This window comes from Hyla sarda, chromosome 10 (assembly GCF_029499605.1).
Source record: "Hyla sarda isolate aHylSar1 chromosome 10, aHylSar1.hap1, whole genome shotgun sequence".
Taxonomy (NCBI): domain Eukaryota; kingdom Metazoa; phylum Chordata; class Amphibia; order Anura; family Hylidae; genus Hyla; species Hyla sarda.
The window spans coordinates 74563376-74590046 of NC_079198.1; the positions used below are offsets into that span (position 1 = coordinate 74563376).

The 26671-nt window shown below is 44.2% G+C and overlaps 1 protein-coding gene across 1 annotated transcript in view; it reads left to right on the forward strand.

Moving 5' to 3' along the window:
• BUD13 (BUD13 homolog) overlaps positions 1 to 26385 on the forward strand; it is a 63658-nt gene extending 37273 nt beyond the window's left edge. The window contains exons 7-11 of the mRNA XM_056542973.1: positions 7974 to 8073; positions 10053 to 10191; positions 22900 to 23084; positions 23183 to 23264; positions 25728 to 26385. Coding sequence (XP_056398948.1) covers positions 7974 to 8073; positions 10053 to 10191; positions 22900 to 23084; positions 23183 to 23264; positions 25728 to 25821 — 600 coding nt within the window. The 3' untranslated portion in view covers positions 25822 to 26385. The remainder of the gene's footprint in view (positions 1 to 7973; positions 8074 to 10052; positions 10192 to 22899; positions 23085 to 23182; positions 23265 to 25727) is intronic.
• The last annotated feature ends 286 nt before the right edge of the window (positions 26386 to 26671 follow it).

The window sequence follows — 26671 nt, forward strand, 5'->3', positions numbered from 1 at the left end:
AGCTTCATCCAGTCAAACTGTGTGGTGAAGAAAATTACATCCTTTGTGTGAGGGAATGTGTTATGGGACAAATTTATGTTTTCCACAATATAAATTAAAATTGGTCTCCCTGAAGACAGGTTAGCTCTTTTGGTCACACAATTATCCTCATTAAAGGGATACTCCGCTGCTAGACATCTTATCCCCTATCCAAAGGCTCCACACCCTGCATCCTTTCCTTCACCTAAAGCCCCGGTTGAGTCTGTGACGAAGTTGCAAGATCGGAAGCGTCCTCTGAAATGGGATGAATTGTTGAGCATTGGATGTTCCATATGGTCCTATTGGGGGTAACAGTTCCCTTTACAGTCTTGTTTTAAGGATGTATTTTGGTAGTCATTGAAGGATTTCGTACAAATGGCATTTCTTATGGCATAGAGAATGACTTATTCCTATGTAACTCCTTATATATCCCATATATTTCATTAGAGATGGATAACACTGATCAGATACAAACAAAGATCCAGTGCAAAATAGCAAATGCAGCAGGTCCATTTTTTATATATTTTCTAAAGCAAAACGAGAAGGAAATATTGCAGATGAGGTCAATAAAAAATCAGTTTTCTCTATCTGCTCCATTGGGGGACACAGACCATGGGGTGTATGCTGCTGTCACTAGGAGGCTTGACACTATGGCAACAAGAAAAGTCAGCTCCTCCCAGCAGGATATACCCGCCCACAGGCACCTGAGCTAATCAGTTTTAGCTTATTGTCTAAGGAGGTGGACATGGTCTGGAGTTCTCCAGACCAGGTCTTATGTTTTATTATTTTCCTAGATTTAGGGATGTTAGTTTTTTATTCCGTTTTCTTTCCTTTTTTCAGGTGGGGACTCAGGAACTGCGGCTCACTGTTTCCCCATTGCGATTGAGGGGGCACAGACATTGCGTATATGTGCGGTCAACCCCCTCTCGCCAACGGTCAGCGCCTGGGGTTGTACCTCATCTGTCCGGGTCCCCCTACCTCCCTGCTTGCCTCGCTCGCACATGGTAGCCCGGCGTGATGGAGGTGACTAAAGCTGGCTGAAGACTTCATGAGGTAAGTTCTTCAGACTGAGGTGAGTATTTCCCCCTTTAGGTGCGGACTTGCAACCTCTGGAGACCCCTAATTTTTGGCTCACTCTTTATTTTCACCTGGGCAACCCCTTCATGGTGGTCTGGTGGCTTATTCAAGAGGGACTAGTCAGCCCTCTTAGTTTCAGGTTTGGGGGACATATGCAGTAGTGTGACACTTTTTGCAGTAGTGAGAACTGTATTCAGGCACTGGCCAGCTCCCTCCCTCAGCAGCCGCTGCTGCCGACTTTCACTTTGCGAGTGCCGGCTTCAGTCTCAGCCGCATCTCGCGCCCGTCTCTCTGTTCCCGTCGGCAGCGTGTAAAAGCTGCCAACGGTGTTTTTACCCGCTCCCTTCCCACTGAGCTCGCACATGCGACCGCATATGGGCTTAGGGCTGAGAGCGGGCGCCATTATTTCCCGGCCACATTGTTCTCAGCACGGTCTTAAGCCCCGCCCACCTGCGAGCAACGGCTGTGACTTTCACTATTTTAAATGTGATCAGCCTCGGCTGCATATCGTGCCTGTCATAGTTTCCTGTTCGGCAGTGGAGGCTGCCGGCTGTGGAGGCTGCCGTCGGCCGCATGTAGTTGGACCGCGGGCCCTGTACGGACTTAGCTCCGCCCACCCGTGGCCAGCGGGGATTCCTCAGAGCGTGCAAATTATCCACAAATCGGTGCTGTGTGCGTGCAGAGGGATTTTCAGGGCCAATCAGTGATGCCCTTGCTGGGTGAGACTTATGTCCAAGGCCAGACCGGTTCCTCTCTCTAAACAGCTACGGGAGGTTACTTATTACACCTTTAGGGGCTGTAACGCAAAAAATGTATGGTTCTGCTGAACCCGTTTGTTCTACCTACACCACTGCTCCCCCAGACCCCCCTGTGAAGGGCTCCAGTTCTGTGGTGACTGCCTTGGAGAAATCCTCCCTACACCGGCCTTCCAGAGGGAACCGCTCTTCCCCTATCCTGACGCTCTTACAGCGTCATAGGGGTGTTTCATCTGACTCCTCCCCCGAGTCTCCTGGCAGGCACAGGCGCTCCCCTCACAGGCATCGTCCTGTTACTCCAGCTGGTAGCAAGCGTTGCTCCCCTAGAGGACGCTCCCATGGTCGCCGCTCTGGCTCTCCAGATCAGGTCAGTTTATCCCTCTCTTCCAGGGCCACCTCACACGTTCCATTTACCTGGAGATCTTGTGGATGAAGTTTCCTATTCGGCCTCTGATTCAGAGGACCGCATGGATATGTCGGACATGGTTCACTCATTGGTTTCGGCCATAAGAGACACCTTCCATCTAGAGGACCCAGGAACTTCGGACGTGGCTCCAGAAGTTGCCTTTTCCAGGGCTGCCTCACCTCGTTCCCATTCACCTGGAGAACTTGTGGATGAGGTTTCTGCTTCGGCCTCCGACTCAGAGGACCGCACGAATATGCTTGATGTGGTATACTCATTGGTTTCGGCCATAAGAGACACCTTCCATTTAAAGGACCCAGGAACTTCGGACGTGGCTCCAGAAGTCTCCTTTCTTTGTGCCCGACCGACACCCAAGACTTTCAGCTCTCACGCTGAAATTGACGCCCTGCTGGAATCCGCCTGGAGGCACCATGACAAGAAGTTTCAGGAAATAAAGAAGGTTCAAGCGCGGTGTTCCCTCTCCAAGGACCTCATTGCTCGGTGGACCTCCTCTCCAACTGTGGATCTACCGGTCTCTGGGCTTTATAAGGAGACTACCCTGCCGTTGACTGATGCGGCTGCCTTCCAGGATCCAGCGGACAAAAAGGTGGAGACTTTGGCAAAATTTGCCTTTGAGACCGCAGGTTCCTCCTTTCTTCCTGCTTTTGCTTCTGCCTGGGTGTCAGATGCCCTTTCAGTATGGTCTCCCAACTCCGCCAAGTAGTATTCAGGATCCCTCCGGAGGATCTATCTGAACTAGCTCTCCGATGCTCCTCAGACGGAGATTTTCTGTGTTCTGCTCCCATGCGCAGCCGCTGTGCTGCCTTTGTCACAGGCTACCTGGTAGCCCTCCATCGCTCCATGTGGCTTATAGCCTGGAATGCGGACACAGCCTTAAAGAAGGGAGGCGATGGGTGGTAAGAGTTCCTTATACCTCTGGATAAGACTCGCAGAACCACTTTCCATCGGAAGTCCTCCTCCTTCCGGTCCTGCGGACCTTTGGTTCCAACAAAGGGTCCAGCCAGGCGCCTTCACGGGTAGAGGGCTCCCCCCTTCCGGATCCGTCCCTCCCAGAGGTCGGCTATCCGTTCCGGCTGTTTTTCTGCCCCATCAGGCACCCGTAGGCCTTCCTCGGCCTGAAGGGTCGCCCCACCCGCCGACCTTTCTCGGGTGGTTGGTTGCCTCTTACTCTTCCGGGATGCCTGGACCACGCACATTCAGGATTCCTTGGACGGGATGTGGTAGTCAGCGGATACAGGATCGAATTTGCTTCCCTTCCATGGGATTGCCTTTTTCTTTCCTGGATCCTCTGGTTCCCCTCTCTAGCGAAGGCCATTCGGGGCGCACTCCAGCTCCTTTTTATCCAGGGATTAATGGTCCCGTTTCCTTCAGTGGAACGTTTTCGAGGTTTATTCCAACCTCTTTGTGGTCCCCAAGAAAGGCGTTTCTGTTCACCCAATCTTGGTTCTCGAGTATGTCAGACAGCATCTTCTGCTTTCCCATCCCGAATGGAGTCTCTCCGTTCGGTTCTGGCGTCCATGATTCAAGGGGAGTTTTCGTTCCTCGCTGGACATCAAGGAGGCCTACCTCCACGTCTCATCGTTTCCCGGTCATCAGCGGTACCTCCGCTTTGCAGTTCCGGATGGTCATTTTCTATTGTGGCTCTCCATTTCGGTCTGGCCACTTCTCCGCGTACCCTTACCAAAGTCCTGGCGCCTGTGATAGCCCTTCAATACGGACATCAGTTGTTTCCGTGATTCCTGACTTGGACGACGACCTGATCAGAGCTCCAGCCAGGGCCCAGATCCTGGAGAGTCTTAGTCTCAACCTCCAGACCTTGTCTCACTTCGGTTGGATGATCTGTCGGGACAAGTCCAACCGCTCTTCTGGGGCTCCAGTTCGACGCGGCCTCTGCCCGCTTTCGACTCCGCCGAACAATCGTCCGACTCTCTTATCTAAAGTCCGATGACTTTGGCACCCTGCTCCAGTTTCCATTCACTTTTGCATGGATGTCCTGGGTCGGTTGGTGGCGGCCGTGCCATTTGCCCACTTTAATCACTGACCTTTTCAACTGGTGATTCTCTTCCGGTGGGACAGGTCTCCATTGGCTCTCGACAGTCTTGTCGGTCCCTTCTATGGTGGCTTCGTTTTCCCCCTGATTTTTCAGGGGTGCTCCTTCCTGCCCCTCCCTGCCAGTCTGTCAAGCTGGGGAGGTGTTTTCAGGAACCGGCCGGTCTGGGGCCTTGGTCCCCTGAGAAGCCCTTTTCCCCTTCAACATGTTGGGGTCTAGGGCAATTCTTTCTTTGCTTGCTTCTTGGGAATTTCCCTTCTGGGTGGAACTCAGGTTTCTGGCTATCTTCATTCCGGCCGTCCCTGGGATGTGGTCTTCTCGGTTGGTCCTCAGTCGTCCAAGACGATTGGTCCCCACATCCGGGGGTGTTTGCAGTGATCTGCAACCCCTGGGGCGCTCCTGGCGTGGACCTCTGCTTGTCCTGCCACAACCGAAGCATTCCTCTCTCTTGGTCGGGCTTTGCCCTACCTTATCTGTTTAGTGGTCGGGCGTTGTCCTACCTTGTCTGTTTCCTCCGCTTCCTCTCTTTTCTCATAGTAGGGCGTTCCCGCCATTCTCGTGGCCCAACCGTGGTTAGTCGTCATGGTCAAACTCCTGAACGTCTTAACGCTGCGCCTTCCCTATTGTCCAGACCTCCTATCTCAGGTCTCCTGTGCCACCCCTATTTACCTTCTCTGCTTTTGCCAGCGTGGCGGTTGAGACAACGGTTGAGGACCCGCGGTTTCTCTTCCCAAGTGGTTGTCTTTGTACACTTTCTCAGGGTGCTACCAGATTCATACCTTCGCATCATTTGATGCTACTCTGGGCTGTAAGACATTGCAGATGGCTGTGGTCCAACTGTCCACCTGTCTGATTCCTTAACCACCCAAGGGATGGCTTTGGTACGTCCCATGGTCTGTGTCCCCCAATGGAGCCGATCTTTCTCGAAGGATCCATTTGGGGACACAGCTCCCATCCTTTTTTCTGGTGTTCCTATTTCAGTTATCTGTCCGAAGGTGTGTCAGTTGCCTTTTCTTCTGATTGCTCGGACAGTTTGTGGTTTTCACTTGACCTGTCGGTCTTCTCCTATTGCTCTGGGATTAAAACTGATTAGCTCAGGTGCCTGTGGGCGGGTATATCCTGCTGGGAGGAGCTGACTTTTCTTGTTGCCGTAGTGTCAAGCCTCCTGGTGACCAAAGCATACACCCCATGGTCGGTGTCCCCCAATGGATCCTTCGAGAAAGATATTTTATGGTAAGCATAAAAATTCTCCTTATTGTGTGATAATCAGTTATTATAAGCAGAGCAGTCCTTATACGAGGGTTCAGCAGAGGAGGGTTCTGAGTCAGACATTGAGGACTCATTATCTGAAATGGATAAGGCATGGAAGTCTATTTTTGAAGGCTGTGAGATCTACCATCAGAAACTGTCCAAGTCTATAAAAGTTGTGAGGTGAACTTCAGAAACGATGGGAATATCGGCGCTGACCAAGGAGAGGACAATAGAGCCAGGTGTGTAGCGAACAGATTTAATCCAATGCTAGCATTGGATTAAATCTGTTCGCTACACACCTGGCTCTATTGTCCTCTCCTTGGTCAGCGCCGATATTCCCATCGTTTCTGAAGTTCACCTCACATCTTTACGCCATCTCTGGGAAGGCTGCAGACTGAGATCATCATACCAAACGCACATCTTGGTTGTGTGGGATTACGCACAACCTGGCAGGGTGAGCCTTACTTTTCCCTCCCCCTCCCACACACCTGTGATCCGTTGGTTCTTCACAAGGGAGCGCCTGTTTTTCTCTTTGCTTTACAAGTCTATAAAAGGCTTCACATTTGAGGGATTATAGGGCAGAAAAAAGCTGATTCATTAAAATATCTGGTATAATCAAGTAGTTGTGCCTTAAGCAGTCAATAGGGAATAATCCCTTACTTGAAGTAAAGGAAAATCCTAATGCATACCAAGCAAGTATGGGGAGAAAAAAAAGAGACCAGAGAGGGCGCCTCGTGTGATATCGTTGGGTGGTAGAGGGAAAAGGAAGGGAAGTAGGTGCGGAGCTTGCAGGCCCCTTAGGTAGTAACTGCTCACCTTAGAGCAAGTATTAAACTTGTATATCAACCCAATGCACGGGTTACAAGATAGCCGGAACCGCTGCTGAGACTGAGGTAACAGGTGAGGTAAAAACCGTCTCTTGGAGACAGTAGGTGATCCTAAAAGAGCAAAATGACCTCGCAAATGGCGCTGCTGGTTCCGTGGAGATGTAGGAATAAACCAAAATCCAAGGTGGAATATTGTAAAAGCTTGTGGATTTTATTGCAAATGAATAAAATCAATAAAAGCAATTAAATAAAAGCGATACAAGTTGAGATTACGCGTTTCGGGGAGCCACCCCCTTCTTCAGATCAGTATGCAGACTATACAGACAGAGATTCTAGAAATAGTGGAAAAAAGGGTGCCAGGTACATTAGGGGGAGGAGTTATGAAAATGACATACATGTGAAACAATAGGAAAAAACACAGAAACCGAATGTAATCAAAGTATGTCCATCTTAGGTAGGTAACAGTGGGGACCATATGTTATTAGACAGGGAATTCAGTGTGTAACTCAAAAATGAGGCTGCCGATGTCTGGCAGTGTCAGGCCACACATCCGGACCGCAGATGTAAACATCCGGGGTCCAGATGTGAGCCAGAATAGCTCTGACAGCGGCCGCGATGTGTAATGCGGGGGCGCGCGTCAGGGGGGAGTTGCCACGGACGCGTTGCTAAGGTGCGTGCGTCACGTGGCTAGTGCAGCCAATCGGGAAGCAGTGATCACGGAGAGCTGTCAGTGGTATGCTGACAGATCCGTGCGCTGCATCTAACAGTGTGTGGTTCTGTGTAAGCTGGCGAGAACTACAGGGGGATGGAAGAGGATATCTAGAAATGAATAAATGGATTTAAATTAGAGTGAAGTGTGTTGTTTGGGGGAGAGTGATGCATGATGCAGGGGGATGGGGGGGATACAGAGCATGGGAGGACTAAGAAAGGAAAGGAAATAGGGGAGTGTAATGACGATTATTGGGGAGATGGGAGATTGGGGAGATGCCCACAGTACCCAGGTATGGCCACTAGCCCATCTCCCCAATAGACACACTGAATTCCCTGTCTAATAACCTATGGTCCCCACTGTTAGCTACCTAAGATTGACATACTTTGATTACATTCGGTTTCTGTGTTTTTTCCTATTGTTTCACATGTATGTCATTTGCATAACTCCTCCCCCTAATGTACCTGGCGCCCTTTTTTCCACTATTTATAGAATCTCTGTCTGTATAGTCTGCATACTGATCTGAAGAAGGGGGTGGCTCCCCCGAAACGCGTAATCTCAACTTGTATCGCTTTTTTTTAATTGCTTTTATTGATTTTATTAATTTGTAATAAAATCCACAAGCTTTTACAATATTCCACCTTGGATTTTGGTTTATTCCTACATCTACACGGAACCAGCAGCGCCATTTGCGAGGTCATTTTGCTCTTTTATGATCACCTAATGCATACCGAGACATTTTGGACAATTGTATCCTTTCAACTTTTTGTAGCCCACATTTTATATAGGTTATTTCTGTTTTATAAATTGTTTATAATAAAGATTAATTGAAACCTTTTTAATCTGGTTCTGTCCATTTTAGATGCTCTCAGGGGGCAGATCTGGCCTGGTGTCTGCAAAGGTTCTAAGAGAAGAGAAAGAAGAACAGAGGAGAGGAGAGAAAAGTAACAAGAACCTGGAAGGTGAGAAAAAAATGTGTTTATTGCTGTGTGGTTGCAGATTTACAGAATAGTAAAGCAATATAATTGTCCATGAATAATACATTTTTTGCGTTTCCATGCAACAGACATTTTTACTAGGGATGTCCCGATACTGATACTTGTATCTGTATTGGGGCCGATACCTGGTATTTGCATGGTATCGGGGACTCATCCAATGTCCCCGATACCAAAGCTGATACCTGGTGGAGTGTTCCGCTGCTTCTCTGATCCGCATCATGCCGCAGCCTTTTCTGCTGTTCCGATTACTGCTGCTGCTCCGTTCTGCCGTCTGCATCCTGTGGTCTTATGGAGGAACATGTGACACACACGTCACTCCACGTCCTCCCCTGCGCCCAGCGTAACGCTACTGAGGAAGCAGAGTGAAGTGTGTGTCACATGTTCCTCCATAAGACCACAGGATGCAGACGGCAGAACGGAGCAGCAGCAGTAAAGGGAGCTGCAGAACGGGACAGCGGAGCAGCGAAAGGCAAGTAAGCAACTACAAGTGGGGTCCTTCTGGCTAAAAGGGGGGTCCTGCTGGCTAAAAGAGATGTCCTGCTCACTAAAAGTTGGGTGCTGCTCACTAAAATGGGGGCCCTGCTGGCTAAAAGGGGGGCCCTGCTGGCTAAAAGGGGGTTCCTGCTGGCTACAGGAGGGCTGATACAAATGTCTGCAGGGGGGAGGGGGCTGCTGTCTACAGGGTGGGCTGCTGTCTAATGTCTTCAACTATCTATACTACTTACAAGGGGATACTACCTACTATTAAAGACAATCTTACAGCAGAGTCGCCTGCACTAACTTAAATTTATAGGTAGATAGTTCAGGTGACCCGGTTTCTGCCGCTGCTCACCATGTGATCATCAGTCTCGCCGCCAATACAAATTCCCTGTTCTGTCCAATGGAGAAGTGAGAAATCTTGGCTCATGCTACAGCAGCCGCCTCCATTGTAGACAACAAGGACCCACATATCATACGGTAAGCAGCACCAGAAACCGGGTCACCCTGCTGTCTGATTCCCTTTACTAAAAGTACTTGTACTTGGTATCGGCGAGTACTAGAATTAAAGTATCGGTACTCGTACTCGGTCTTAAAAAAAATGGTATCGGGACATCCCTAATTTTTACATTTTCCAACTACAGGTAATAGGCAAAACTTAATACGTATATATAAACCTGGATATTTTTATTAAAATTAAGTGAATTATATTTGCAACAGTGCATATGTGAAATAATCTATTGAATATGTTTATCAAGAAAAACTAATTAATAAGCAAGTTTGGTTACTATGGGCAACTTAGCAACTTTTCCTCTTGACAGGTTTTGATAAATCTCCCCCAATGTTTAAAAACGCTGCCCAAGGGTGGGTTCACACTGTATGTAATCTATGGTGTAAGTTGCATCATGCATTTTATAAATCTTACTCCATTAGTTGGTTGTTTTTATCATGGAAACTCGAGCCAATATCCTTTTTTTTTTTTTTTCTATGTTATTTTTGTTTTTAGCACTCCAAAATTATGTAAGAACAGCTATTTGCATGCTCGTAGCTTCTTACCTGTAGAACAGTGTATTTTCTCACCATTGTGTTTTGTTGCTCCTAAGGTAAGAGCCTGAAAATTCTAGAAATTGAATAACTTGTTTGCATATTCAAAACTTGTTATCATCTGGAGAGATCAACTGGCTATGGCATAGTTTTTATAGTTTTGATATTGGTTTCTCCAGTTCTCTGAAGTGATTAATTGGTGTTGTACCAGTACCTGCATTCACATCTGATATCCCCTGCTCAGTATCCAAATTATACTCTACATGTTTCATGCAAAATCCAAATCTGCCCTCTTTATTTCTAGTTGAAGATATCGTGCTCCAGATCTAAATTGTGTTCATATTGTCATTAATAATGTTTGGGTTTTTGAATCTGGAGAATGGTTCTCATACTAGTGTTTTCAATGTTTATTTTCTGTTTAGTTGAATCAAGCAATACAGAAACAGTTTTTCGAGACAAGAGTGGCAAACGCAGAGACTTAAATTCTGAGCGCGAAGAGCAACTAAAGAAAAAGGCCCAGCAGGAAAAGAAGGATGAAATATATGCCAAATGGGGCAAAGGGTAAGTTATAAAGACAAGTTAAGCTCTTATATTCCCCCCAGGCATATGAGCATGTGAACCTTTGGCTGAATGAGAAGTAACAGTTTTTTTTTTAGTATGTTCATATCTGTTTACAGTATGTCAATCAAACTACCTCCCATTCATTATATGTGCTTTGCGGTCCCCGTGTCTGCCTCGTGCACCGCAATGTGCGGTTCCTGTTTCTTCTTCACAATACTTTGCGGTTACCAGGCCTTCTTCACAGTGCTGTGCAGTGCTCTTCCCTCTTCAGGTTCCGCACACACAGGGGGAGGGAATGCTTCACACAAAGCAGAAGAGGAGAGTGTGCCGCGCAGCACTGTAAAGAAGACCTGAGGACCACACAGTCTCTTCAAATTTTTTTTTTTACATTTTACTAAACAAAACTGCCTTTTGAAAATCCCACCTCTAGGGGTCCCCATACCTCCAGGGACACTGAGTCCCACAGTAGCATGAGCGTGTTCAAGGATCATGGACATGAGATGGCTGATTGACAAGGCTACAGGTGGAGCAGAGCCTGCATCAACCCTGCTGTAACAGAGTTTTATCAAATATGTACCTCCAGCTGTTGCAAAACTACAACTCCAAGCATGCCTGGACAGTCAAAGGATGTCTGGGCATGCTGGGAGTTGTAGTTTTGCAAAAGCTGTAGGCCCACATCTGAAGGCAACACTGCTACAAAAAGTAGTTTTGGAATAGTTGGATGTGCAGTGTTTGGATAACTCTTAAGTTCCAGCATTACAGGACTGGTAAAGGATGATGCACATGAATGACAGAAACAGATATAAAATATATGCATAAAAAAAAGTGTTCTAAACCTTTGTACTTATTTGGGAAGATGTAAGTTATACACTCACCATATTGTCTTTGGTAGAGTACAGGCAATCTCCAGTAATTGTGTGTGTGTGTGTGTGTGTGTGTGTGTGTGTGTGTGTGTGTGTGTGTGTGTACAGCATAAAACCTGCGAGGTAAAGGTTGCAGAGCAGGGCTGCCAGGCTTTCTTCCCAAAATAGTGAGTCAGCAGAGTGATGGAGGAGGAGAAGTCATCACAGTGCAGGCAAGAGGGGGGACATGCTCGCTCCCTTTTGGAAGATGGAAAGGACATTGAGCAGCTGTAATATGCTATTTTTTAGTGTAATATTGGTGATGGAGACAAAAATTATATGTACTTGATCAGGATTAGGCACTGAGTAACATATAATAGTTTTTTTGTGGGATCTGACAGGTACGCTTTAACCTGTTCAGGACCCATGACGTATGCATACGTCTTCACACCCTGGGTCTTAAGGACCCATGACGTATGCATACGTCATGGCGTTTTCCGGTCTCTGCCGCTCGCCGGGCAGAGATCGGAACTGGATGCCTGCTGAAATCCTTCAGCAGGCATCCAGGGCAAACGCCGAGGGGGGCCATGTAGGCCCCCCATGTCGGCGATCGCCGCAAATCGCAAGGGAAATCGCCCTTGCGATCTGCGGCGATACCGGGCTGATCGGGACTCTGGGACCCGACCGCCCGGTAATTTCGCATGATCCCGGCTGTCGCAGACAGCCAGGACCATGCTGGAGTATCGGAGCGAGGTGGCAAGCCGGCCACCTCCTCCGATCCCCTGCGATCTGTCGGTTAGTTAACCGACCAATCGCAGGAGGGGGGGCGGTTACTTCCTCCCGTCCTGCCCGGCCCCTGAAAGTCCGGAGAGGACGGGAGGAAGACCGGAGGACGCGGCGGGGGACGGGCCCCGGTACTTACCTCGTCCCTGAAGACCCGGATCCAGACGATGAAGACGGCGGCGGCGGCGGCGACAGGTGAGTAGATCTTCAGCCGCGGTCGGGCCCTTTACAGCAATGCACGTCGCCGTAAAGCGACATGCATTGCTGTAATAGGACCCTGTAAACTACAACTCCCAGCATGCCCAGACAGCCCTTGGCGTCTGGGCATGCTGGGAGTTGCAGTTTTGCAACATCTGGAGGTACACAGTTTGGAGACCACTGTGCCCTTCCAGATGTTGCAAAACTACACATCCTCAGCATGCCCTTACTGTCCAGGCATGCTGGGAGTTGTAGTTCTGTAACATCTGGCCCTTCAGATGTTGCAGAACTACAACTCCCAGCATGCCTGGACAGTTTTGGCATACTGGGAGTTGTAGTTTTGCAACATCTGGAAGGGCACAGATTGGGAACCACTGTATTAGTGGTCTGCAAACTGTAGTCCTCCAGATGTTGCAAAACTACAACTCCAAGCATGCTGGGAGTTGTAGTTCGGCAACATCTGGCTCTAAAGATGTTGCCGAACTACTACTCCCAGCATGCCTGAGAATGTTTGGGAGTTGTGGTTTTGCAACAGCTGGAGGCACACTGGTTGGGAAACATTGTTTCCTAACTCAGTGTTTCCCAACCCGTGTGCCTCCAGCTGTTGCAAAACCACAACTCCCAAACATTCTCAGGCATGCTGGGAGTTGTAGTTTTGCAACAGCTGGAGGTCCCCCCCCTGTGAATGTACAGGGTACATTCACATGGGCAGGGGGCTTACAGTGAGTATCGGGCTGCAAGTTTGCGATGCAGCAAATTTTGCGCGGCAGCTCAAACTCGCTGTAACCCCCCGCCCGTGTGACTGTACCCTAAAAACACTACACTACACTACACTACCACAAAATAAAATAAAAAGTAAAAAACACTACATATACACATACCCCTACACAGCCTCCCTCCCCAATAAAAATGAAAAACGTCTGGTACGCCACTCTTTCCAAAATGGAGCCTCCAGCTGTTGCAAAACAACAACTCCCAGTATTGCTGGACAGCCGTTGACTGTCCAGGCATGCTGGGAGTTTTACAACAGCTGGAGGCACCCTGTTTGGGAATCACTGGCGTAGAATACCCCTATGTCCACCCCTATGCAAATCCCTAATTCAGGCCTCAAATGCGCATGGCGCTCTCACTTTGGAGCCCTGTCGTATTTCAAGGCAACAGTTTAGGGTCACATATGGGGTATCGCCGTACTCGGGAGAAATTGCCTTACAAATCTTGGGGGTCTTTTTCTCCTTTCACCCCTTATGAAAAGGTGAAGTTGGGGTCTACACCAGCATGTTAGTGTAAAAAAAATAAACTTTTTACACTAACATGCTGGTGTTGCCCTATACTTTTCATTTTGACAAGAGGTAAAGGGGAAAAAAGCCCCACAAAATTTGTAACACAATTTCTCCCGACTACGGAGATACCCCATATGTGGGCGCAAAGTGCTCTGCGGGCGCACAACAAGGCCCAGAAGGGAGAGTGCACCATGTACATTTGAGGTGATTTGCACAGGGGTGGCTGATTGTTACAGCGGTTTTGACAAACGCAAAAAAAAAAAAACCCCACATGTGACCCCATTTCGGAAACTAGACCCCTCACGGAATGTAATGAGGGGTGCAGTGAGAATTTACACCCCACTGGTGTCTGACAGATCTTTGGAACAGTGGGCTGTGCAAATTAAAAATGTTGTACAGCCCACTGTTCCAAAGATTTGACAGACACCAGTGGGGGGTAAATGCTCATTTTATGCCTTGTTACGTTCCTCAAGGGGTCTAGTTTCCAAAATGGTATGCCATGTGGGGGTTATTTTGCTGTCCTGGCACCATATGGGCTTCCTAAATGCGACATGCCCCCCGAGCAAAATTTGCTCTCAAAAAGCCAAATATGACTCCTTCTCTTCTGAGCATTGTAGTTCGCCCGTAGTGCACTTCAGGTCAACTTATGGGGTACCTCCATACTCAGAAGAGATGTGGTTACAAATTTTGGGGGGTATTTTCTGCTATTAACCCTTGTAAAAATGTGAAATTTGGGGGGAAACACACATTTTAGTTATTTTTTTTATTTTTTTTTTACGTATGCAAAAGTCGTGAAACCCCTGTGGGGTATTAAGGCTCACTTTATTTCTTGTTACGTTCCACAAGGGGTCTAGTTTCCAAAATGGTATGCCATGTGTTTTTTTTTTGCTGTCCTGGCACCATAGGGGCTTCCTAAATGCGACATGCCCCCGAGCAAAATTTGCTCTCAAAAAGCCAAATATGACTCCTTCTCTTCTGAGCATTGTAGTTCACTCATAGTACACCTCAGGTCATCTTATGGGATACCTCCATACTCAGAAGAGATGGGGTTACAATGTTTGGGGGGTATTTTCTGCTATTAACCCTTGCAAAAATGTGAAATTTGGGGGGAAACACACATTTTAGTGAAATTTTATTTTTATTTTTTTACATATGCAAAAGTCGTGAAACCCCTGTGGGGTATTAAGGCTCACTTTATTCCTTGTTACGTACCTCAAGGGGTCTAGTTTCCAAAATGGTATGCCATGTGGGGGATTTTTGCTGTTCTGGCACCATAGGGGCTTCCTAAATGCAACATGCCTCCCAAAAACCATTTCAAAAAAACGTACTCTCCAAAATCCCCTTGTCGCTCCTTCGCTTCTGAGCCCTCTACTGCGCCCGCCGAACACTTTACATAGACATATGAGGTATGTGCTTACTCGAGAAAAATTGGGCTACAAATATAAGTATACATTTTCTCCTTTTTCCCCTTGTAAAAATTCAAAAATTGGGTCTACAAGAACATGCGAGTGTAAAAAATGGAGATTGTGAATTTTCTCCTTCACTTTGCTGTTATTCCTGTGAAACACCTAAAGGGTTAAAACGCGGACTGAATGTCATTTTGAATACTCTGGGGGGTGCAGTTTTTATAATGGGGCAATTTGTGGGGTATTTCTAATATGAAGACCCTTCAAATCCACTTCAAACCTGAACTGGTCCATGAAAAATTGTGAGTTTGGAAATTTTGTGAAAAATTGGAAAATTGCTGCTGAACTTTGAAGCCCTCTGGTGTCTTCCAAAAGTAAAAACTCATAAATTTTATGATGCAAACATAAAATAGACTTATTGTATATGTGAATAAAAAAAAAAAATTTTTTGGAATATCCATTTTCCTTACAAGCAGAGAGCTTCAAAGTTAAAAAAATGCAAAATTTTCAAATTTTTCATAAAATGTTGGGATTTTTCACCAAGAAAGGATGCAAGTTACCACAAAATTTTACCACTATGTTAAAGTAGAATATGTCACGAAAAAACAATCTCGGAATCAGAATGATAACTATAAGCATTCCAGAGTTATTAATGTTTAAAGTGACAGTGACAGAATTGCAAAAAATGGCCGGGTCCTGAGGTGTAAAATGGCTGGGTCCTTAAGGGGTTAATAGACATATGAAGATGGCAGACCTAAAGGGCCTTCATTTGACAACTGAAATGGCAACCCTTGTCTACCCTATGATCATGTTGCAGATGGGATGGCAGAAGAAGCCATCTTCTTCCCTTTAACAACATAGAGGACATTGTCCCTATTAACAACAGTATCAGTGACGGTTAAAGATCTATATAGAAGTTTATGTTCGATACTTGCATTTCATTGTTTTCTAAATCTTGGTGAATCTAAAAGCTATGCTAAGTTCTTGTTCCTTTACAAACTGTTGTGCATGGCTTAAATAGTTAATAGTTTGATTCCAATCTTTTAAAATATTTCATTTTTAATATTCCCTGAACTTTTTGACTACATTCAGAGGCTTTATGTAGCTAATCCTGCTCTTAGTAGAGAAGCGGATACAATTGTATCCAGTCTATGTAATGTTCTAGAAATGGAATACAGCTCTATAAAGCTCTTTGCTGTTTTGCTACAATGCATAATTTTTTACTCAGTGCGCAGCACACGTCCTTAGGTGATTCCATTACTGAAGTACACTGCCTGGGCATGCCGGGGATTGTAGTTGCAACATCTGGAGGATCACAATTTGGAGACCACTACACAGTGGTCTCCAAACTTTAGTAGTCCAGATGTTGCAAAACTACAACCCCCAGCATGCACGGCTGTCTGGGCATGCTGGGAGTTGTTGTTGTGTGCCTCCAGCTGTTGCAAAACTACAACTCCCAGCATGCCCAGACAGCCAATTGCTGTCTGGGCATGCTGGGATTTGTAGTTTTGCAAGATATGGAGGACCACCGTTTCGAAATCACTGTGCAGCGGTCTCTAAACTGTGGCCCTCCGGATGTTGCAAAACTACCAGCATGCCCGGCAACAAGCGGCTGTCAGTACATGCTGGGAGTTGTAGTTTTGCAACAGCTGGAAGCACATGGGGGTAAACAGTTAGTCTGTTACCTAATTCAGTGTTTTCCCACCAGTGTGCCTCCAGTTGTAGCAGAACTACAACTCCCAGCATGCACAGACTGTCAGTTCATGTTTAGAGTTGAAGTTTTGCAACAGTCGGAGGTTTGCGCCCGTAAACACCCCCTACTCCACCACAATGTGAATGTACAGGATACATTCACAGGGGCAGGGCTTTACAGTGAGTTTCCCAATGCAAGTTTGAGCTGCAGCAAATTTTCCACCGCAACTCAAACTCCCAGCGGGAAACTCACTGTAAACCCACGCCCGTGTGACTGTACCGTAAAAACACTAACTACACTACACTTCCACAAAATAAAAAGTAAAGCACTACATATACACCTTTACACAATTACTCCCCCCACCCCCCATATAACAATGCATTTCCAAAACAGAGCCTCCAGCTGTTGCAAAACAACAACTCCCGGCATTGCAGGACTGCCATTGACTTTTCAGGCATGATGGGAGTTTTGCAACAGCTGGAGGCACTTTTCTTCGGAAACACTAGCGTAGGGTATTTGTGGTGGAAGAGGCAAGAGTAATGCTTGCATCCGTGTCCGCCCCTATGCAAATCCCTAATTTAGGCCTCAAATGCAAATGGGGCTCTCTCACCTCGGAGCCCTGTCGTATTTCACGGGAACAGTTTAGTGCCACATATGGGGTATTTCCATACTCTGCAGAAATTGTGTTACAAATTTTGTGGGGCTTTTCCTCTTTTTACCCCTTATGAAAATGAAATATTGGGGTCTACACCAGCCTGTTAGTGTACATTTTTTTACACTGACATGCTGGTATTATTCCATACTTTTCATTTTCACTAGAGGAAAAAGGAAAACAAGCCTCCCGCAATTTCTTCTGAGTACGGAAATACCCCATATGTGGGCGTAAAGTTATTTGTGGGCGCACAACAAGGCTCAGGAGTGAGAGTGCACCATGTACATTTGAGGCCTAAATTGGTGATTTGCACAAGGGTGGCTGATTTTACAACGGTTCTGACATAAACGCGAAAAAAAAAAATACCCACATGTGACCCCATTTTGGAAACTACACCCCTCACGGAACGTAACATGGGGTATAGTGAGCCTGAACACCCCACAGGTGTTTGAAGAATTTTTATTAAAGTTGGATGGGAAAATGAGAAAAACATTTTTTTTTTTTTTACTAAAATGCTGGTGTTACCCTAAATGTTTCATTTTCACAAGGGAAAATAGGAAAAAGTCCCCCCCCCCCCCAAAAAAAAAAGAATTTGTAACCCCATTTATTCTGAGTAAGAACATACCCCATATGTGGATGTAAAGTGCTCTGCTGGCGACTAGCGAACTACAATGCTCAGAAGAGAAGGAGCGCCATTGGGATTTTGAAGAGAAAATTTGTCTGGAATTGAAGGCCATGTGTGTTTACAAAGCCCCCATAGTGCCAGAACAATGGACACCCCCCCCCCCCCACATGTGACCCCATTTTGGAAACTACACCCCTCATGTAATGTAATAAGGGGTACAGTGAGCATTTACATCCCACAGGTGTCTGACAGATTTTTGGAACAGTGGTCCGTGAAAAGGAAAAATGTAATTTTTCATTTGCACAGCCCACTGTCCCAAAGATCTAACAAACGCTAGTGGGGTGTAAATACTCACTGCACCCCTTATTAAATTCTGTGAGGGGTGTAGTTTCCAAAATGCGGTTACATGTGGTGGGGGGGGGGGGGGTCCACTGTTCTGGCACCACGGGGGCTTTGTAAATGCACATGGCCCCTGACTTCCATTCCAAAAATTATTTTTTCCAAAAGCCCAATGGCGCTCCTTCTCTTCTGAGCATTGTAATGCACCAGCAGAGTTTTTTTATTTTGCTGTTCTGGCACCATAGGGGCTTCCTAAATGTGACATGCCCCCAAAAACCATTTCAGCAAAATTTGTTTTCCAAAAACCAAATGTGACTCCTTCTCTTCTGAGCATTGTAGTGCGCCTGCAGTGCACTTGACGTCCACACATGGGGTATTTCCATACTCAGAAGAGATGGGGTTACAAATTTTGGGGACATTTTCTCCTATTACTCCTTATAAAAATGTAAAGTTTTGGGGAAAAACAGCATTTTAGTTAAAAAAATTAAAAATGTAATTTACACGTCCAAATTTTACGAAAAGTCGTCAAACACCTGTGGGGTGTTAAAGCTCACTGGACCCCTTGTTACGTTCCCTGAGGGGTGTAGTTTCCAAAATAGTATGCCATGTGGGGGTTTTCTTGCTGTTCTGGCACCATAGGGGCTTCCTAAATGTGACATGCCCCCCAAAAACCATTTCAGAAAAACTCGCTCTCCAAAATCCCATTGTCACTCCTTCTCTTCTGAGCCCTCTACTGCGCCCGCCGAACACTTTACATACACATATGAGAAATTGGGTGACAAATTTTAGGAAGATTTTTCTCCTTTTACCCCTTGTAAATTTTCAAAAACTGGGTCTACAAGAACATGCAAGTGTAAAAAATTTAGATTTTGAATTTTCTCCTTCACTTTGCTGCTATTCCTGTGAAACACCTAAAGGGTTAACACACTTACAGAATGTCATTTTGAATACTTTGAGAGGTGCAGTTTTTATAATGGGGTAATTTGTGGGGTATTTATAATAGTAAGGCCCCTCAAATCCACTTCAAAACTGAACTGGTCGCTGAAAAATTCTGATTTTGAAAATTTTGTGAAAAATTGGAAAATTGCTGCTGAACTTTGAAGCCCTCTGATGTCTTCCAAAAGTAAAAACATGTCAACTTTATGATGCAAACATAAAGTAGACATATTGTATTTGTGAATCAATGTATAATTTATTTGGAATATCCATTTTCCTTATAAGCAGAGAGTTTCAAAGTTAAAAAAATGCAATTTTTCATAAAATTTTGGAATTTTTCACCAAGAAATGATGCAAGTATCGACAAAATTTTACCACTAACATAAAGTAGAATATGTAACGAAAAAACAATGGAATCAGAATGAAAAGTAAAAGCATACCAGAGTTGTTAATGCTTAAAGTGACAATGGTCAGATTTGCAAAAAAGGCCTGCGTCCTTAACCTCTTAAGGACGCAGGGCGTACCTGTACACCCTGTGCCCGGTCCCGTTGTTTAAAACGGGGTCACGCCGTGACCCCGCATCACACTGGGTCACTCCTGGCTGCTATTCATAGCCGGGACCCTGGGCTAATAGGGCGCGGCACAGATCGTTGTGCCGCACGCTATTAACCCTTCAGACGCGGCAATCAAAGTTGATCGCCGTGCTGATAATGGAAGTAAACGCTTCCCGGCAGCTCAGTCGGGCTGATCGGGACTATCGCGATACAAATCCCGATCAGCTAGGACGCGGGCGGAGGTCCCCTTTCCTTGCTCCGTTACGTCCAATCGAAAAAATAAAAAAAATACCTGTCGGTCAATGGCGTAGGCCTAAAAGATTCCAAAGTCCAAAATTTTTGGTCACTTTTTATATCATAAAAAAATGAATAAAAAGCAACCAAAAAGTCTGATCAATGCAAAAATGGTACCGATAAAAACTTCAGAACACGGCGCAAAAAATGAGCCCTTATACCGGCCCGTACACGGAAAAATAAAAAAGTTATAGGGGTCAGAAGATGACAATTTTAAACATATAAATTTTTCTGCATGTAGTTATGATTTTTTTTCAGAAGTACGACAAAATCAATCCTATATAAGTAGGGTATCATTTTAACCGTATGGACCTACAGAATAAAGAGAAGGTGTTATTTTTACCAAAAAATGCATTGCGTAGAAAAGTAAGCCCCCAAAATTCCCAAAATGAAATTTTTTTTTCTTCCGTTTTGTCGCACAATTAATTTTTTTTTCTGTTTCGCCGTGGATTTTTTGGTAAAATGACTGTCACCGCAAAGTAGAATTGGTGGCGCAAAAAATAAGCCATCATATGGAATTTTTATGTCCAAAATTGAAAGCGTTATGATTTTTAGAAGGTGATGAGGAAAAAATGAAAATGCAAAAAACAGAAAAACACTGAGTCCTTAAGGGGTTAAGGTGAAAATTAGCTGCTTCTTTAAGGGGTTTCTCATTTTTAAATAAAATAATGTGATAAAAAATAAATGTGGTTTTTCCGCGTGCTTAAATGTCGTAACTAATAAAAATATAAGGTTAGTTAAACCACACGGACGAGGGCCTGCACTTAATAAAAACAAGACCAAAAGTTGTGCATTTTTGGTCACTTCAGACACCATAGAAAATTAAAGTGAAAAATAAATAAGAGATGAAAAAGTCCCATCAAAATTTGTACTCATAAAATCTACTGACCACAGCGCAAAAAAAATTAGCCCTCATAGCCCCGTATGTGGGAAAATAAAAAAAATTATAGGGGTCAGAAGACTATTTTAAAGGGTACCTCTCATCAAAAAAACTTTTGATATATTATAGATTAATGTATGCAGAATAACTTCACATTTGCATGTTATTAAAAAATATGCTTCTTTCTATTTAATTTTCCACTTTGAAGAAATGACCACTAGGGGTCTCCCTACCAGTCCTGGCAGCAAGCATTTCAGACTCATGCTGGAGTCCTAAACACTACGAGCTGCCAGCCTGCTTTGTTCACAGCCTGTTAGAGCTGCCAGCCTGCTTTGTTCACAGCCAGAGTGTTTAGGACTCCAGCATGAGTCAGAAATGCTTGCTTACAGGACTGATCGGGAAAAATACAATATAAAGAAGCATATTTTTCATTAACATGCTATTGGAAAGTTATTCAACATTCATTAATCTAAAATATATCAAAAGTTTATTTGATGAGAGGTACCCTTTAACCCCTTAACAACCACGGACATAAATGTACTTCCTGGCTTGGCGGTACTTCGCACACCAGGACGTACATTTACGTCCTGTGTTTGACCGCGAGCATCAGAGCGGTGCTCGCATCATACACGGCAGGTTACGGCTGCTATCAGCAGCTGGGGACCCTCTGGTAATGGCCGACATCCACGATCGCGTGGATGTCCGCCATTTACTCCTCAGATGCCGTGATCAGTACAGATCAAAGCGCTGATCATCTGTTGTGGCGGACGGAGGTCCCCTCATCTGCCTCCGTCCGTCTCCTTCCTGCTCTGCTCTGGTCTGAGATTGAGCAGACCGGAGCAGATAATGACCGATAATACTGATTAGTGCTATTCTCTATGCATAGCACTGAACAGTATTAGCAATCAAATGATTGCTATAGATAGTCCCCTATGGTGACATAAAAAGTGTATTAAAAAAAAAAAGTAAAAAGTAAAAGAAAGTGAAAAATCCCCTCCCCCAATAAAAATGAAAATTGTCAGTTTTTCCCATTTTTGCCCCAAAAAGCGTTTTTTTTTTTTAATAAACATATTTGGTATCGCCGCGTGCCTAAATGTTCGAACTTTCAAAATATAATGTTAATAATCTCGTGCGGTGAACGGTGTAAACGTAAAAAAAAAGTCCAAAAATGCTGCTTTTTTTGTCACATTTTAATCCATAAAAAATGTATAAAAAATTATCTAAAAGTTTTACATATGCAAATGTGGTATCGATAAAAAGTACAGATTACGGCGCAAAAAATGAGCCCTCCTTCCGCCCTATATACGGAAAAATTTAAGTTATAGGTGGTCAAAATAGGGCAATTTTAGATTACTGATTTTGTACAAAAAGTTTGAGATTTATATTTTTGTACTGCTAAAAAAAAAAAAAAAGTGTGTAATCATGGGTATAATTTTAATCGTTTTGACCCACAGAATAAAGAACATGTCATTTCTACCGTAAATTGTTCAGTATGAAAACGAAACCCTCCGAAATGTGCAAAATTGTGGTTTTTCATTTAAATTTCCTCCCTAAAAATGTTTTATGGGTTCGCTGTATATTTTATGGCAAAGTACAATTGGTCACGCAAAAAACAAGCCCTTATATGGGCCTGTAGATGGAAATATATGAGAGTTATGGATTTTAGAAGGCGAGGAGGAAAAAACGAAAACACAAAAATAAAAATGGGCTTGGTCCTTAAGGGGTTAAACATACTAATTTTGGTGCATGTAGTTATAAAATTTTTTTTTTTTTTTAAGTAGTAAAATAAATTTAACCTACATTAATTGGGTATCCTTGTAACTGTATGGACCTACAGAATAAATATAAGGTGTAATTTTTACTTAAAAATGCACTGCGTAGAAACGGAAGCCCCAAAAACTACAAAATAGCTTTTTTTTTTCACCCCAAAAATAAGTGTGTTTGTTTCTTTGATGTCATTACAAAGTACGAATGGTGATGCAAAAAAATAAACCCTTTTTTTAGGTCTGTAGGTGCAAAATTAAGTGTTTCGATTTTTCCTCCACCCCTTCTTAAAATCATAAGTGCAAAAACTAAAATTGGCCAGGTCCTTAAGGACAAAATGGGCTCAGTCCTTAATGGGTTAATATGGTGTTAAAAATGCAGAATCTAAGTTATTACTTTTGCAAATAATTGATGCTTGTTAGTGCATTACTTTTCTAAGAAGCAAAGATTTTTCCCCTTCAGTTTGGTCCAACAGGAACAGCAGAGACAGAATGTTGAGGATGCTGCCCGAGAGATGGCAAAGCCTCTTGCTAGGTACATTGATGATGAGGATCTGGACCGCATGCTACGTGAACAGGAGAGAGAGGGAGATCCTATGGCAAAGTTCCTGAAAAAGAAAATAGATAAAGAAAGCAAAGGAAAGAAAGGTAAAGGGGATACCCATGATATTTGCCATAGATATGTAGGTCCATTATGATGTGATAATAATTTGACCCTTTATTTTTTTGACTTGCCTCTCTTCTAGAGCGCCCAAAATACAAGGGTCCTAATCCTCCTATCAACAGATTTAATATATGGCCAGGGTATCGCTGGGATGGTGTGGACAGGTATGTAACCATATGATAAACACTATTACAGACAGTTCAAGTAATAGTGTATAATAGAATTATACAGGAAACCAGTCCTCAAAGGTACGTAGAAAAAATAGTAGAAAGAAATGGTTATGTCCAAATAGCGTTAAAACAATTTATTATAGATAAATGCAGAAATGTATATAGTCTAGGTCTAACGCAGGGCCCTTGCACAGACTCAACGGCAGCAATAATAAATAAATGGATAAAACAAATAGCTGGTATAAAAAAAGTACTAAAAATAATCCCCACAAATGAAAATGTCCGTATGTTCATAAGTATCATATGGCCATGTAGTAAATGGCCCTCTGATACGGGATATGGAACATACGGACATTCTCATTTGTGGGGATTATTTTTAGTACCTTTTTTATACCAGCTATTTGTTTTATTTTATCCATTTATTTATTTTATTATTGTTGCTAGAGATAAGCGAATTGACAGTAAATTCGATTCGTCACGAACTTCTCGGCTCAGCAGTTAATACCTTTTCCTGCATAAATTAGTTCAGCTTTCAGGTGCTCCGGTGGGCTGGAAAAGGTGGATACAGTCCTAGGAGACTCTTTCCTAGGACTGTATCCACCTTTTCCAGCCCACCGGAGCACCTGAAGGCTGAACTAATTTGACGCAGGATAAGTCATCAACTGCTGAGCCGAGAAGTTCGTGACAAATCGAATTTACTGTAAGTTTGCTCATCTCTAATTGTTGCCGTTGAGTCTGCGCAAGGGCCCTGCGTTAGACCTCGACTATATACATTTCTGCATTTATCTAGAATTGTTTTAAAGCTATGTGGACATATCCCTTTCTTTCTTCTATTTTTTCTACGTACCTTTTGAGGACTGGTTTCCTGTATAACTCTATTATACACTATCATTTGAATTGTTCCTTGGCCTAACTGGGGTTTTAGGCAACACCAATAACCTTGGCACGTACTAAGCTATAGTGAGCTACACTGCTCTTTCTCTTTTTACTATTAAAGACAGGTCTGCACTTATTATACAGTGCATGCAGTCAAAATAAAGGCCTGATCCAGTAAATATTCTTTCTAAAACACTGTTTTCTAACAAGAGTTTCCTTGGGTCCTGGTTAAGAGTTCCCCAGATCAGGGCAGCAGCAAGACTGACATTGACAGTAGGAGAGGGAGTGATATAAGCAATAGGGTAGTGCTGGGCGGTATATCGGTTCATACCGAAAAAAATTTCCGGCACGATATGAATTTTGCCCATTCCGCAATACCGGTTGGGCCCCTCCCCCCCTTGAATGAGTGAATTGTCCACTGCAGCGCGCTGTCCCCACAACAGGGAACTGATCATATGTGGCCCGCGAGCGCTGTTCTGCTTTTCTTCCGCCCCCCAATGAATTTTCAGCTGCGCTGTCCCCACATCTGTCCCCACATCATGTCACCCGCATGCGCTCCTCTGCTCATCCTCCTATAAGTTGCGGGCCGCCGGCGCTAGAAATCTGTACTGTACTACAAATAACGTTGCCCGGACTGCAAAAATAAACAAAATAAACTTTAACATACCTTCCTACTTTCCCCCGTTGGTCCAAATTACACCCATCACCGACCTCACCTGCTTCCTGGGGATGGGAACGTCACAAAGCTGTCAGCCTATCACCGGCCGCAGCGATGTCCCGCCCCGGCCGATGATAGGCTGGTGGCTCTGTGACTTTCCCTTCCCAAGGAAACAGCAATAGGATCGTAGCGCAGGACAGTTAAAACATTACCATAGCAATGGGGGGGACGTAGGCAGGTTAAAGTTTACTTTGTTTATTTTTGCAGCCCGGGAAACTTTATTTCTAGTACAGTACAGATTTCTAGCGCCGGCGGCCCGCAACTCATAGGAGGATGAGCAGAGGAGCGCATGCGGGTGACATGACCGTTAAATACCGTTGCACCGCCGTCACTTACAAAAATAGTGATACACATTTTTGCTCGTACCTCCCAGCTCTACAATGGGGTGAGTTTTACTAAGCAAGTTTTTTTATGGGATTATTTATATTTAAGATCAGCAAGCATTACAAATTACATTATGGTAAAACAATTAATTATAGAATGACGGAGGACAGGTCATCCCCCTCCCCTCCATCCAATATATATTAGCATGGTCTTTCCAGCTATCATTTAGGCTGTGTTCATGTATTGTGGTTGTATCTTTGTTTTGCCGCTATAGAACACCGGTTTTACTTGTTTTAGGACTTTGACCCCTTTTTGCGTCCTTAGATATTTGTATGTAATAGTGCACTCTCTGACACAGGAGCTCACCTAAAGGGAGAGTAATTGTCAGCACCTCTGGTTGGAGTGCTGCCAAAGGAAGAGGACTCCCATTGAATAACTGTTATCAGGATTGGTCTTAATAGAGTCAGTTGTGGGTCTGTGGCATGCTTGGGAAAACAATCTTACTTGACATGTGCTTTAACCTTTTATCTGCCCTTCAGGTCCAATGGATTTGAGAACCAGTATTTTGCAAGGATGTCTGAAAAGAAAGCTACTCAGGAGTCTGCTTACAAGTGGAGCGTAGAAGATATGTGAATTCACCTAGCATCATCAGCCACAACACGGAGCATGATAATGTCATACAGTAATTCTCTGAATCCAGTATATTTATCCACTTTGTGTGTTATATCATGGAGGCTACTTGTGTTAGTCCTTACTGGATGTGAGGGGTAATTACTGTTAATGTGATGTTAGGTCTTCCCCTGTCTTAGTGATCTCACCAGTACGTTATCTTTATACAGTGTCTCTTACCTCTGTAACATGCCATAAACGTATATCACTTGTGTTTACTGATGGACTATTGTATAGCCCTGGTTTATCTACCCCATGGGTATGCATCACTACATGGGTTCCTCTAAATTACAAGAGGATCTTATTCGGTTTCATTAGCAAAGAGGAGTTTAATTCAGGATTTTATATATTTTAAGCCACTTTCCCTTTCTAATACAATTGCTTTTATGGAGAAAAGGAATAACTATTTCTAGTATGCAAGATATTATTATACATGTTTTTTTGTTCTCCTGTTTATGTACAGTTGTGTTCTTGTTTTAAAATTTATGATGGTTATTTTTATGTAGATAAAAACATTATTGGAATGATTGTTTGACTTGCAAATGTCCATTTTTCTTGTTTTAATGAAAAAAAGTAGTATGTTTAAAAGTGGATACTTGTATCCTGTTTTATTTTAGTCATCTAAAATGAGTGACCTCATAATTTAAATATTTACAGATGACATTAAGCACTGTAGAGTAATCAACACGGAGGAGGATAATCTAATATTACAGAGGGATCTGAGGAAGGAGGAGGCTTGGGCGAAGAAATGACAAATGAAGATTAATGTAAGGTTATTCATTTGGGTCAAGAAAACAGAATTAAGAGCGAAATA